The 15,651-nt window shown below is 39.7% G+C and overlaps 1 protein-coding gene across 1 annotated transcript in view; it reads right to left on the reverse strand.

Annotated features, from left to right (window-relative positions):
- Positions 1–303: 303 nt before the first annotated feature.
- The window catches only part of CHD9 (chromodomain helicase DNA binding protein 9), a 193,864-nt gene continuing 178,516 nt past the window's right edge, over positions 304–15,651 (reverse strand). The window contains 3 exon segments of the mRNA XM_043495245.1: positions 304–3,723; positions 6,461–6,565; positions 12,593–12,721. Of these exon segments, the coding sequence (XP_043351180.1) occupies positions 2,866–3,723; positions 6,461–6,565; positions 12,593–12,721 (1,092 nt within the window). The 3' untranslated portion in view covers positions 304–2,865.

A 15,651-nucleotide genomic window follows, 5' to 3' on the forward strand; every position in this document is an offset into this window, starting at 1 on the left:
GAATCAGCACAATACCAATATAAGTGCTACAGGAAATAGGCTGAAATGGATTCGCTCAGAAACAAGGGAAGAACACCAGTGAAGTTACTATTAACTAATTCACAGAATTTGTATGTAGTTAAATAACCTTGACTTGAATTCTTAACTTTGAATAACTTCAAGTTTTATATTTTGTAACACATCTTAAAATGTATTTTAACGCCTTGGAATCTTACTAAGAGCTTCACCTACACTGCTCACAGGTATAAATTTAATCTGTATTCATATTAAAAATTATTTTCATGTATCAAGGCTGACATCATGGGTAGTCAAAGAATATGTTTAATAAAAAATAATTAAACTTCCATTTCCTCTATAGAACATCATAGAAAGTAATTCAATAAATTACAAATGACTTTTTAAGACGCTTGTTGAACTACAGAAAGCAAATTCAGACTACACAGAACACAACTGGCAAATATTGCAAATGTCCAAAAGAAAAACTGGACTAAGACTTGTATCATGAAGCCAGAAACAAGGGATAGAAATACAAGGCAGTAACAGCTAAAGTTCTTTTAGTAACTACCAACACACACTTTATCATCACCTTGGATATCCTTTTAACTGCAACTTCAGTATTAGTGTAAATCTACTGAAGTTTCCTTACAACCCTTAACTTTATACAACCATATTTGCATATTGTTTAGCTGATAGTGGGACACATTTTTCCTCTTCCAATTGATAATGATTAAAAATAAATCCAATACATTATATTCAAGTCTATATCAGCCTTAATTATTTTAAACTGCAATTGCCTTATTACATAGAAAGAGAATCACTAGAACGGTAAGCAAACTCACTTGACCATAATTATGAAAATACTTTATTTAATAAATTTGATATAAATTAGGTTTTAGCCACAAGATTTAGTATTTCTTTTGTGGGGGAAGGGTGTTGTTGAAATACTCCATCAATAAACTAAGTTAATAACTGTGTTTGAAAAACTTTGGCTATTTCATAGATGCATCCTAGTTAAACAAAAGTGCTATATTACAAAGGGCAAAAATATTAAATATGCAATACATCCCTTCATGATGAAGAATTGCTACACCCTTCTCTTGGCAGGTTTTAATTCTCACTATTGCTAAGACACTGTATGAAAGGCCAAAAATCAGAATACTATTGTGGGAAAATACAGTAACCAGGACAATCCAAATGGGACTTGTATAATTGTGTAATTACATGTAATACTGCTTCTAATCATGGGGTTAATTATTTTGCACATAGAAACGTATAATGTATTGGAAAAGTTCTTGGTAAAAAACGAAGTCTTGTTTACTATACAAGCGAGCAACAGAACTATATCAAAATATACAGTTTTTTTTTGTTTTTGTTTTTTTTCAAATTTATCCCTTTGAAAAGCTTTTTTCAATTATTTTTACTAGTACCTGTATCTATTCTCTCTGAGCACTTCCCTATTCTTGGGCCACATATGAGATAACTAAAGTCAATCGAAATCTCAGTTCAAACATATAAGTGTGAATCTGGGCCTCTACCATGTCAGAGTAATAGCAGCTTTAGCAGAAAGAGGAATCATATCACACATCAAATATTAGACTGATTTTATACAGTAAAGGGTTCTAAGGATTTGGGTTTGAACAGATGTCTTATGCCCTCTTATTGTTGTTTACAGGAATAACTTATCTGTCTTTACTATTCAAAGTGCTTTTTTAAATTTTAAATTGGGCAACTCAGCATAAACTAAATCCTCAAGAATGATTTTGGGTAACATTTCGTCATAACGTTCAGTCATATTTAAACCTGTAGAGAAGTCTAAACTCAAAGTGAGTTTAAACTATCAATATTCTTCTTTACCATTATTATCCGGTAATCCTAGGAGGCATTGTTACATAAAACACAAATAAAAATCAACACAAACAAAGCAAACAAACATTTTTTTACATGAAGTATGCAGTGTTGAAAGGTCTTTTCAGTGGCACTTCATGACAGTTTGCCTTTTCTGAGTTTTGGGATACTACTCCTCAATCAGGACATCGTATTTCTCTGGAGGGAGCCCAAAACTTTGCAAGGTTTAAACTAAATAGGTCTCTGTGGTGCCAAAGTAGGATGAGATAGGAATATTTTGTGTCAACTTCCCTTTACTGTTATCAAAGAACGCATCTGATGAGCAAAAACAGTCCTATCTCCTGCCAGATTAACATATCATAGAGGGTGTGTTTAAAAACAAAACAAAACCCGAAAACAAGTATAGAAACCAATGTAAACTTCCTAAACTAACTCAGCTGAGGTAACAGATAGCCAGTTTAACTGGCTGATTGGGAAACTTTTTTCCTCCTTTTAAACACACTTGTACCTGAATTGGAAACATCAGCAGTGCATTGCAACACTATAGCATTTTCATGTAATTAAAGCAATGGATGGTGATGTAGATTCTACAGCTTTCATGACATTCATTAGCTGCCCAAATTATTGCTGAGTTTTGATCTGTAAATTATAAGTGTCAAGGAGGCTGTAAAACTATATTCAAATTAAATCAATAATATGCCTAAAATATTCTGTGTTCACTGCAAATATATTAAATATACAGCTCTTACTGAGCATTATTTTCATAAAATAACCTCCCAAAATTATGCCATTTGTTGTAATTTTACACCATTGTGTATTGATAGTACATACAAGTTCAGAAACTTATGAACTTAAGAAATATTACATGCAAAACATCTCTGAAAGCAGTTTGCACTTCTAAACAAATACTGAAAGTTGAGTCAATAAATCATTTGATGCGCTCAACACTGGGCTATTTACAATGAAATAATTAAAGAATAAATTCAAAATCAGTTCATAATTTAAGTACATAGTCTGGGGTCAGTCTTCATCACTAGAATCTGAATCCTCAGATGAAGATGATGTACTGTCAGATCCAGATGAAGCATCTGCTTTCTCTGAACCCTCATCTGTGCTGTTTTCATTATGAGAGCTTGGCTCTGTTCCCCCTTTGTCTTCCTGATCTCTAACCCTAGAATTTTCCTCCTTTTCCTCTGTAGGCTTGGCTGAGCCTGTATCATTGTTTTCAGCATTCTGTACATCAAAAATATTGGATTGGGACAATGCTGGGATATGAAGATTAAGGCCTGGAGTGAGAAGCATCCCTGGATAAAGTATATTGGACAAAAGTAATGGGTTAAGAGCTAAAGGGTTGGCAGCAGCAGAGGACGTAGAGGGAGAACTTGACACAGAGTCTTCACCACCATTATCTGCATGTTGGTTTTCTGTCCTTTCTTTCTTTACAACTGGCTCTTTTGAGTCATTTCCCTTTTTCTCCTCTGAAACAGATTCTGTAGACTTTGTTAGGAGTCCTCCCATACCCAGCAAGTTTGGTAATCCAGCCATTCCTGACAGTAGCATGGGGAACATGGCAGCCATATTCTTAGCTTCTCCTCCAGTAGTTAGTCCAGCAGGCATTCCCATTAATCCTGCTGTTACTTGCAGTGATTGCAAGTTCTGCAGGTTTTGCTGTAAGGCCTGAAGAGTAGACAGATCCACTCCTGGAAGTAATCCATTGGCTAGCAAAGGGTTGACCGAAACATTTGCTGCCGTTGCAGCTGCTGCTGCAGCTGTTGCCTTGGCAATCTCACTTTTAGGCCGTCTCCCTCTCCTGCTTACTTCTTCTCGTACAACAGGCCCGGTGAGAATACGGTCAAACATACCTTCAGGAAGAAATCCCTGAAACAGATACATTCTATATTAATAAATGAAAATGAATGCCACTACAGGAAGATAAGGTTAAAGATATGTAGTTAAAAATTAAATACTCAAGAATAGTTCCAAAAATCATTCTGTTTAACTAAATTTAGCACAGCAGTTTGATTAACCAGACAACTCCCTGAAAGTTTGTGACTGATCTGTACTGCCACTTCCCAAAGGTACTTCATTCAAGCCTCAATCCTGCCATGAGCCCTGTAACCCTGAATGGTCCTCTGTACCCATGTTGATCCCTACTACCTTTAATGGGGCTCTCCACAGGACCACAGGATCATCCTCACAGGGTTTATTGTAGGATTTGGCCTAAGCAATCTGAATTTAAGATTTAAAATCTAGTGTGTATTTAGGATCTTTCAACAGATTTTAGTGTAATTTCCAGATTCCAATAATTTATATGATTTTTTTAAATGCCTAGTTACTGTGATTACAAAGATAACAGAGCTATCTAATTTAATAGGAAAAATAATTGTGCATTTTCATGTGGAGCCATAATCTGTGAACATTTTAATGTTTATTAGTATCTATTTCATCCTATCAAATTTCAACCTTTCTTCACATTTCACACAAGCTACTAAAGACTGAAAGTCCAAATAAATTGAAATTCAAGACACTTAAAATCTTCTCTTGGGACCTAGAATGGTGTTCTGCCATCTATGTAAGTCCTATCTAATGGTAAAGATAGGACTCTAACTGTGCTCTGGTGTTCTTTTTGAAGTGCAGTTTTGCCTTGAAAACTGACTATAAAAATGGCACCACAGGATTCAATGATTATAAAATATAAAATTTGCTCAGTATACAAGATCCCCTAATTTAAAAAAAATTGTCAGCCCTCATTCAACCAAGGATTTGAAAATCAAGCTCTGTTCTTTCTGCTTTCAGGATAACCATTAAAAAAAAAATCTACAGGGCAAATTCTATTCTCTCTTATAAATCTTGGTAATCATTGTCACCAGTTCTGCTCCTTGTTACTGCTGTGATACTTCATTGCCCTACATGGAGGTGTCTGGGTATAAAAGAGGGCAGAACCTAGTCCTGCAATTGGACCTTTACAATTCTGTGGGCATATTAACCAGAATAGAATCTAGCTCACTGTTAGCTGTACTGGCCCTGTTATACCAACAAGGAAAAAAAATAGTAAAAATTACGTTGTCACTAAAGCAAGCGCTCAGAACTTTCAATAAATGCAAGGATGAGGTAAGTAAGAAAATACTATTTTTAAATACCGTAGTACTTATGATTAACTGCAGAAACCTAAAATGTTGTTAAATAAATAAATAAAAACCTGCAATCCTCTGCAAAAAAAGTACTCATCCCAATAAAACAAAGGACAGATGAATCAGATATACAGTTTTCACAATGAAAATATATGCATGCTGTTTTGCTGAGCCTGAAGACAAAAAACAGCACCAAGAATTAAGTGAAATTTTCCCTTTCAACTTATTGGGGTATAAATCTCAAATAAAATGATCTGTGTTATTTTGATCTACAGCACTTATAACAGACCGTCTCTTTTTACAGATAAAGAGAATTTGTTTTTTGGGTTTGTTTTTTCATTACAGAAATAAAAACATCCTTGTAGATTCCTTCTTCTGTACCACATGCCCTATGAGATTTGGATATTTCCTACTAATTCTACAGAGAGGGGAAAATTTGTAAGTGGCCTCAGAAATTGTGGTCACAAATTTTTGTGTACACCTATGTGTGCACAAAGTCTACATCTGGCAAATCAGGTTGGCACATGCACAATTATTTGATCTGCAAATCTGAATGCAAACTGTGTGTCCACGAATAGCTGCAAATGCAATTTTTCCAATTGTATATTAAAATTTGATCTACAATATAGAAGGGGCTGCAATAAATATACATTCTTAGAGCTACATTCATAAGTCTAACCTGGGAAAAACTACACATTAGATGCATCTTGCTATTAGCATTAAGCTGCTCCAGTGCCAGTGGGAGCATGTTCCTTTTGTTACACATTTCTAGTAGCACATACAGAGTGGAGAGCCAAACACAAGAAACTGCACGGATGAGGCCAGGGCAGCACAAACCATGCTCCTGGAAATTAGAGGGCACAAGACACGAGGGTAAAATTTTCTGAAGTGCCAACTGATTCAGGAGCCTACCTCACATTTGAACATGAGACATAAGCAATTCAGAAAATTTTGCTCTAGTTTATGATCTCTACTTTAAAAACCTGCTCACTGTAGAGCTGTAAATATTAAACATTTTTTTATTTTACAAGGACAGATGTAGGACACCCCACACAATTGAACTTTTGCAATATATAAATCTCGCTTCCACTGGAATCTGCCTAACAGTACAGTTCTGAACTAGAAAATAAAATGCAGAATAGCTATTTTAATAAATAGTTGGCTCTTAATTTAGATACGTAGTATAATTAAATCAATCTTCAAAAATTCTACTTGCTCATTTTCCCAGGGCAAGTAATTTTATTTTGATGGCGAATTAAAATTTTAATTTTGAAATTACCTTCATCATTATGGCAAAGGAGAGGTAAGTAGATACCATGGGTAGGCATGTAGATTTTCCTAAGAGCATCCAAAGGTACGTTAAATAATAGCTATCTGACTTTAGTATCTGAATCTAATGCTAGTATCTGTCTGTCTCTTTCTTTCTAAAAAAGAGCAGACTTCATATCATAGATCATGATATTGTTCATCCTGTAAATACTCACAGACTGTTTCACAACATCTCCCCATTCAGGAGCTACTCCATACTCAGGATTTTCTTTCAAGAATCTGCACAAGTCCTTCAGCGGTGGAGCAAAAGCACCTCCCACCTAATAAATAAAAGATAAATTTTGAGAAGTAACATTTCTCAGTTTATTTTGGATTTTCCTGATTTGATACTCTGGGTTTCATTTCGGTCTTTTTCAAAAAAATCAAATGTAACCTGACAGCATTAGAAAGCAAAACAGCACTCCAGGTTTGCCATTAGTTTCTGTCAGAATGGAATAGAATAAGTACTCTTTAATTTGTTCCAGATGTCGGCAGCCACTAAACTCGCATAGAGCAACTTCAATATCTGACAATCTTACTAATGTAAGATTTAGTATAAATGCCAGGGTTCATTTTAGAAGCGTATTGAAATGGGATAGTGTCACACTAATAATGAATATGTGAAAACAGGTGTCAAAGTTTTAGAAGGAGAATTCATACTCCTTTTGTTTACTAAAAATTTCTTACCTTTTGGTGGGTGAATCAGTTCTACCCTATCACCCCTGAATCTGCTTTTCAAGAGGCATCCTTCTTGTCTAATAAGAGCTGCTCTTTCTTGCACGGTAAACTATTTATTTTCTTATAGTTTCCCACACACACAAAAGTCAAACTTTAATTTTGAGTTAAGATCGCTAAACAGCATATCCCATCAATGCAACCCATAAAAAGCAGGGAAATAAGCAGTTAAGTCATCAAAACTCCCTGTAATCAACTCCCCTTTTTTACATCTCATCATGATGTGGAAGGGGAGAAGTAGGGTTTGATCTAGGACAGAGCTGAATGAAAGAAGGAGAGGGAAGAGGAGCGATTCCTCTGTTTTTCTCCACTCAAGCTTCTTTCAGCTGAAGCCTCATTTTTAATTCACACTCCCCGTCCTCCACATCTCTGTTAACTGCCAGACCTTCTCTAACCAGCTCTTCATCCCTCCTTGGCAGTGACGGATTAGCCACTGGGCCAAAGGGGCCTGTGCCTAGTGCTGGGCGGGCGGGGGGCTGGGCAAGCCCCCGTGCTCTGACTCCATTTCTCCAGCAGGGGTGCCGGGGGCACGCACACTTGTTCTGGTCCAGGGCCCCACAAAACAGAAATCCGCCTCTGCTCCTTGGCTGCATGGAGAACTGAGAGAACCAAAAAGGAAAGAGCAGAAATGAGCCAGGGGATCAGGCATGTTGGGGCAGGGTAGTGATTGGGAACATAGAAGGTAATGAGGCAGGCAGTTTACAGTGATTAATCTCATTGCAGCAAAGAAGGAGTATCACTGTGCAGGCAGCTTGTGGTGGGGAGAGCTCAAATGTCTCTGCACTGGACAACCACCTTTGATAGGGTTCCCCAGTGCTGTTGGCTCAGCTCCCTGGGGTACACACTGTTCTCCCATGGCGGTATGTGTGTCAAGGCACTGATACTGGCTCCTCCTGGGGCTGCTACTTCAGTGCATTGGGGAGCTTGGGGGAGTCCTTCCACTGCTGGTACAGTCCTTGGTACACAGACACTAGGTCCCTTTAGACCCCCCTCTGCTCCCCCACCAAACACACATATCCAGGCCTTCCTGAATCCTGCACTCCATTCAGGCAGCTTTATGAATGAGTTGGAGGTATTAGAGGGCCTAAAAATTGGGCATAGGGGAGTGAGTGGCTAGCAAGGGCAAGGAGGTTTGGGGATTTTAGGAGAAGCGTGTTTTGACTGGGGGTCCTCAGGCCACAGAAGAGGCTTCGGAGACCAGTGCTTTTGAGGCAATGGTGCTTAAAAGTCTTCCTGGTGTTGCTCCCTCATTCTCCTACACAAAGGCACAGAGCCACTAGAAGCCCTTGATTGATGCATCAATATTTATGTGCAGCATAGCTCCATTTTCCTGGCATTGCTGTTTGGTTTGCTGGACAGTCAAGGCTGCAGTACCAGAAGAACTGAGTGTCTGTGCATTGATGAAACAGCACTTGAAGGGCTCCCTTCAGTAATGCTGCTTTGAGTACACTGTTCAGACTCAAAACTACACCCACGCCCACAACCACAAACTCACTCCCACATATAGAAGTGTTATCCACTTTATTTCCCTGCACATTACCCTTCCTCAAAGCCCAGCTGAATTCCTTCATGCCCTTCCCAAATCCTGATCCATCTGCCTGCAATTCCACATCCCTACCACAAGCCACATCTCTCCCCCAGAACAGCTCCCTTTACCCTGCTATGAAACCTGCCAACCTGACTCAATGGACATGTCGGTGAATCAGAATGCAGGTTGGCAGAATGAACAAGGAAACAGCTGACAAATCTGAGCAATTCTATTGGCCAGTCTGAGTGCAAGAAAACCTATTCAATTAATTTTAGAAACCTTGAATGTAGATGATGTCTGAAATGTAATAGAAGGTTTGTGTGACGTTTAGAATTTCTGGTGTTTGTGGCTGTTTAGCTAGAGTCATCCAAAGAAGTGTATGTAAAGCAAGGCAAAACTTCAAGGGGGCATTTTTCAAGTGTTTTCTTTGGAAAAGTTAGCAAACTTTTTATTAAGAAAGATTACATAGAACATTAAATTGTCCTCTGAAAAGTTATAGTGAACTTGCTGAAAGTGTAATTCTCAACACAATCATAACTAAGGAATCACTACCAGTACTTGTCTAAAAGAAAAGCAGTACTTGTGGCACCTTAGAGACTAACAAATTTATTAGAGCATAAGCTTTCGTGAGCTACAGCTCCCCCCTTCCATTTGTTCTCTCTTTGTTTAATATCCTGCTAAGACTCCTTTGTCTCCATCACCCATCAGAGGCTATTCACATTTGTCTCTGGAAGTGACAGACTGGACATGACAGAGTTCAACACTCGCCAAGAGATGCTATACCATCAGCATACTTATTTTCTATTCTAAATATTGGTGTGAACTGTAGTATCTTGGATACCACTCCATGCCAAAACAGTAACGTTATAATAGCAAGCACTGTATTTGTGATAGATATTTAACACAAGTAACACTAGCGTTGAGATCTATTCTTGATCAGACAACACAAAATGCTGTCTTTGGAGAATATCATGCATGCAGAGGATTTACACATACACAAAAAAATCAAATGTTGAAGAAACAGGTCTGGAAGCTTTATCATTTTGGCTGTGATCTTTTCAGAGCTCCTATTAAGAAGGATTGTGATGGGTCATTACTTTGACAGAAGACCTCCAAGGTTATGAAGAAGTGGTTGGTGGTCATTTTTCCCTCCAAAGACAGTTTGGAACAAATATAACTGAGGGTCTTGTGATGCTGAGGATTACAATTTTCAGGTGACATTTAACACTAAGGCCTTGACCTCTCATACCACAGCAATTTTTGCAAGAGCAGGGTTGTTAATCCTGATGTTCTGGCCCAATTCAACTTGGGTAATGATGTTCTGCCTACCTACAATTCTCCCTGTTATTTCAACTGGATAGGGTATTCTTCACTTTCTGTCCTAAACTGTTGAGTAATATTCCTGGGGACTTTTAAACGGTTAAAACACTTCTGTGATAGGTGAAGTGATTTTGTAAATAACTTTGAGATCCTTCTGCATGAAAGGTGTTCCATAAATGCAAGCCATCATTACATGTCAAGCATCACAGACTTCTCAGTAAAAGTTACTACACTTTTGTAATAAATGGATATTTTCAAGATTTACAGAGCCCAACACTGAACTACATCAAGATTCAGCCTGTTAGTGAAGCATACTTTCAGTGTTCTACAGTAAAAAGCCACAACATCTGCAGGCTTTGACTGCATTTAAACTTTTGCCTTCAACCACACAATAATACATCAGTAATCTATTAATTCACACATTGGTGAGGCTTATTGCAAACTCCACTTAAGCAACAACTAAACACACGCTAAAGTAGTTTATGACACTCTCCTTCCATTATGTAAAAAATGTTCCTAGTAGACGAATAATAGGAAATACTAGAAAAAAAATTTCTATGCAATTTTAAATATATTTAAATTAATTTTCAGTAACTTTTTTTTCTTTATTGTTAAGGTTCCACTGATTCCTTGGATCTCTTCTTATTCCCTAAGTTTCCTAAAGCCCCTTCAGAAGCACACATTGCATCCCTCTTGTTGAGTTCCAGGTCATTTTCAACAGTAACTAAACTGAGAATATTACATAAATTATTATTTAATTTTTGAAACAGAAATTGAAAATTGAAAGCGTCCAGAGGTTTAAAGGGCTCATGAGATGAGATCATTTAAAAACCGTCTGACCTCTTGGGTCTTTAAGTACATGACCCTCTAGTGTTAACAGCCCATCATTAGCTAAGCGGACATTTCTTCTCCTGTATCATCCTGTAAGGATACAAGAGGATGAGAGGAGAAAGCTATAGATTTTGTGGAGTGGGATATGCTGTGCTGGTACAAGTTGAGCTGCCAGAAGCTGTTGCAAGAGCCATGATGAAAGAGAAGAAAGGACATTTTCACCTGCTAAGTAGAGGTCTGCTTGTGCCTAATTTTTAGGCCCGACCCAGACTCAAGCCCACTTGAGTGAGTCAAGTCATTTTCCAACCCAACCCAGACCCTTTCCCACAAACAGTCAGCATCATCACGGCTACCTCTTGCCCAGGGAGCTGACTCTTCTCCTCCTCCTCCAGCCCAAGGGGTTGCCGTGGAAGCAGCTACATGCTCTGCTGATGCCATCCAGTGTCCCTTGCTGTGTTGCCTGCGATGTGGAGTGAGAGGCACTGTGCTCCTTTCCACGCTCACTCTGCAGCATAACAGTGCAGCAAGGTGGGGATGGCCAGTGAAATGGGGCATGCAGCCACCGCCATGCCAACCCCACAAACAGGAGGAGGACAACTGACCTGAAACAATACCAGGAAGGTCCTTTTGTTTTCCCATCTGACCCAACATTTGTAGTTGTGCCCCACTGGGTGCAGGTCAGGTCTACTCTTGCACTTGCAAACCTGGTGAATTCTTTTTTTGCACTCACATTACGAATCATGCAGAAATTACTAAAAAGAAAAGGAGTACTTGAGGCACCTTACAGACTAACAAATTTATTAGAGCATAAGCTTTGTGAGCTACAGCTTTGTTAGTCTCTAAAGTGCCACAAGTACTCCTTTTCTTTTTGCGAATACAGACTAACACGGCTGCTACTCTGAAACCTGGCAGAAATTACTGGCATTTCAGCCCGTTCAACTCTGTAGATTTACCCAACACACACACACACACACACACACACACACAGTAGCTCTGAAACTGTCTCTACCCTGCCTGGAGGCTGGAGAAGAAATGTCCTTTAATGAGCTGTTAACATTAGAAGGATATGTGTTTGCAGACAGAAGAGTGAGGTGCCAGGAAATCTAGTCATTAGTATGTCTGTTTAAACAAAACTTTTAACCCAAGTAAGACGCAACAGCACTTGGGAAATTTTTAATAAAATTATTTGCTGGAAATATTTATACTAAGTTAACTCTGGCAGGGATGGTCTAGAAATATCCAGAGAGGGGGTGACAACTGTATTTTAGCTTAAAAAAAAAGTTTTCAATCTTCTGTGAAAGAAAAATTACAGTGTTAAAACATCAATTTAAGAATATCCCGCTAATAAGCTTAAACAAATCCAGTGCAGCTCAAACTTATCAATCTGTTTTTCCACACGGTGACTCCAACCTTATAGCTGCATTTTCACAGTACTTGATCATTCAGAATTTACTCGTTATTATGAAGTCTCAGTTTAATAGTGTATTATTCTTAGTAGATGAAATTCAACCCAGAGCTGGGGGCTCATGCATGGCCCTATAAACTTCTTCAAATTTTTTAACATGGGGTTGGAGTAGTGCATAGGACATTGTGCAGGCCCTCTGCATTGGCTGAATTCCACTGAACAGAAATATACAATGCTGTATATTCACTTAGTGCGTGTAATTTTGCACAGAATCTCCAGAATAATTTTGCAGCAACTTATTAAAGTTTCTCCGATTACTAAATCCTGATTTAAACACTATCATTATGCTTCATGTCCCATTTACAAAACAACTTAATAAAACAAACTTTAGACTGTACATAAGGACTTCTTAGCAGAAGATGTGAAAACTTCATTTCACATAAATTTTTTGTTTGGGCAAAGAGCGAGTGGACACAGTAATATGATTACCTTTCTAGCATTTCTTCTATTGATCAGCTGAACCCGTTCTTCACCAGTGAGACTATTAACATCCAGTTTATTAGGGTTTCGACAACGGTGCCTTTTTTGTTTGGGCCTCCCATCATGAAGCTGCATTCTCTGTTTTAGAGGGATTTAAAAAATGAATTATTACTCTTAGTCTTCTAGTAAAACTACTTACAAAAGTCCTGAGAAAGCTGACTTGTTTATTTATTCTTATAAGCCACCCTTTCATTTTAAGGTAAATGCTTTCATATTTCCAACATCACAAGCAGTCTTACCTTGTACAGTAACTCCTCGCTTAACGTTGTAGTTATGTTCCTGAAAAATGCTATGTTAAGCAAAACAATGTGAAGCAAAACCAATTTCCTCATAAGAATTAATGTAAATTGGGGGGGGGGGGGGGAAGAGGGAAGGGGGTTAGGTTCCACGGAATTTTTTTCGCCAGATAAAAGGCTATATGCATATACACACACCCACCCACTATAAGTTTTAAACAAACAATTTAATACTGTACACAGCAATAATGATTGTGAAGCTTGGTTAAGGTGATGAAGTTAGAGGGTGGAAGAGGATGGGATATTTCCCAGGGAATGCCTTACTGCTAAATGATGAACTAGCACTTGGCTGTGCCCTCAAGGGTTAAATCGCTGTTAATGTAGCCTCACAGTCTACAAGGCAGCATGAATGGAGGGAGGGGAGACAGCATGGCAGAGAGAGAGAGAGAGAGAGAGGCACATGCTCCTTTAAGTACAATGACACCACTCTAAGTACATTGCCTTTTTAATGACAAGTTTCAGAGTAGCAGCTGTGTTAGTCTGTATCCGCAAAAAGAACAGGCGTACTTGTGGCACCTTAGAGACTAAAATTTATTTGAACATAAGCTTTTGTTAGTCTCTAAGGTGCCACAAGTACTCCTGTTCTTATTGCCTTTTTAAGAAGATCAGCAAGTTGAGACAGCAGCTGCAGCCAGAAAACTGACAGCGCTCAGGACGGAGGCATGTCCCCCTGCCGCTCTGTGGAAATAGGGTAAAGTAGTGGGGAGAAGGAGCGCGGAAGGAGACACCCTGACATTAGCCACCCACCCCGCCGCCCCCTGCACAGCAAGCAGGAGGCTCCTGGGAGCAGCTCCAAGGCAGTGGGGGGAAGGACAGCTGAACTATGGGTAACAGATAGCCTGTTGAACGGCTGCCACACAGGGAACTTAGGGGAGCGGGGAGCTGCCGGCCCACCCTGGTTCCAAGCCCCCATCAGCTAGCTCCAACAGGTTGCTCTTTCTCCAAGTAGTGGACAAAGCAGGCAGCTGCCAAACAATGTTATAAGGGAGCACTGCGCAACTTTAAACAAGCATGTTCTCTAATTGATCGGCAACGTAACAACAAAACAACGTTAACCAGGAAGACTTTAATCGAGGAGTTACGGTGCAACTGTTGTCTTCCGATTTTAAAAACTGAGTCTCAAAGCAGTGCATGGCCAAATCCCCTGCACTACTCTGAAAATCTCAGTATAAAATTCTGCACTTTCATACTATGTTCTTTTAAAATTTATCAATACACTTAGACATTTTTTTTTCCAATTATACATTTACATATCAGCTGGTCAACATATAGTAGAGTAATGGCATTTACTGGGATGTAATGAGTATGAAACACTAAGTTGTCACTCACAGTTGCTAGTTTGCTGGGGGAGGAGTGGTGGTGGAAAGGACAACAGGAAAAGGAAAACTGAGGTGACAAATGAAATAGGAGGCTCTTTGAGATGTGTGATCTGTGTTCCACACATGGCTACGCATGCACACCACACGCCTGAGTCCAGAATTTTTCGCAAGTACCATCTTTTAACCCACACATGTGCCATGGCTCTCCTTGTGCTACAAACCGACGGTCTGGGCCAATGCCTCTCCAGTTCCTACTCTTACCCAATATCCAAAGAATCCGGAGCAGAGGGAAGGGAGTGGAATACAGATAGGGACTGCACATCTTGAAGAACCTCCAGTTACAGATAAGTAACCTCCATTTCTCCTTCGAGTGATAGTCCCTATGTGTTTTCCACGGGTGGGAGATTAACAAGCAGTACTCAAACAGATGGTGGATGTGAGGATGAAGAAGTGATAGCTGACTATAATACTGCTATCCTCACAGCTGTATCTGCCAGAGAAGATGGACCAAAGCATAATATATTGTGAAGATATGCAAGGAGCTCCCAGTAGCTGCTCTACATCTCTCTACTAGATATCAGCCTCCTGGCAGGGTACAGACAGGTCTGGTGTACACTATGGGGTTAGGTCGAATTTAGCTGCGTTAGGTCGATTTAAAAAATGATTGCGTCCACACAACCAACCCTGTTCTGTCGACCTAAAGGGCTCTTAAAATCGACTTCTGTACTCCTCCCCGACGAGGGAAGTAGCGCTAAAATCGACTTTGCTAAGTTGAATTTGGGGTAGTGCAGACACAGATCAACAGTATTGTCCTCCGGGAGCTATCCCAGAGTGCTCCATTGTGACTGCTCTGGACAGTGCTTTGAACTCTGATGCACTACCAGGTACACAGGGAAAGCCCCAGGAACTTTTGAATTTCATTTCCTGTTTGGTCAGTATGGCAAACTCAGTAGCACAGGTGACCATGCAGTCCCCCCAGAATTGCAAACGAGCTCCAGCCTGGACCAAAAGGGAGACACTGGATCTGATTGCTGTATGGGGAGAAGCATCTGTGCAGGCCAAACTCCAATCAAAAAGAAGAAATGCAAATATATTTGCCAAAATCTCACAGGGCATGTTGGACAGAGGCTACAACAGGGATAGCTCCCGGAAGCCAATACCATCTGTTGGAGGAGCAAACGGAGTTGATGAAGCGTCTGTTGGAGCTGAAGGAAAGCCAACAAGAGCACAGCCCCCCGCTGCATCCACCGTATAACCGCATACCTTCCTCCTCAAGTATCCGCTCCCCCAGATGCCCAAGAACGGGGGGGGGAGGAGGTGCTCCGGGCACCCAGCCATTCCACTCCAGAGGATGGCCCAAGCAAGAGAAGGCTGTCATTCAAACAGTTTGATT

This window comes from Dermochelys coriacea, chromosome 12 (genome assembly GCF_009764565.3).
Source record: "Dermochelys coriacea isolate rDerCor1 chromosome 12, rDerCor1.pri.v4, whole genome shotgun sequence".
Lineage (NCBI taxonomy): Eukaryota > Metazoa > Chordata > Testudines > Dermochelyidae > Dermochelys > Dermochelys coriacea.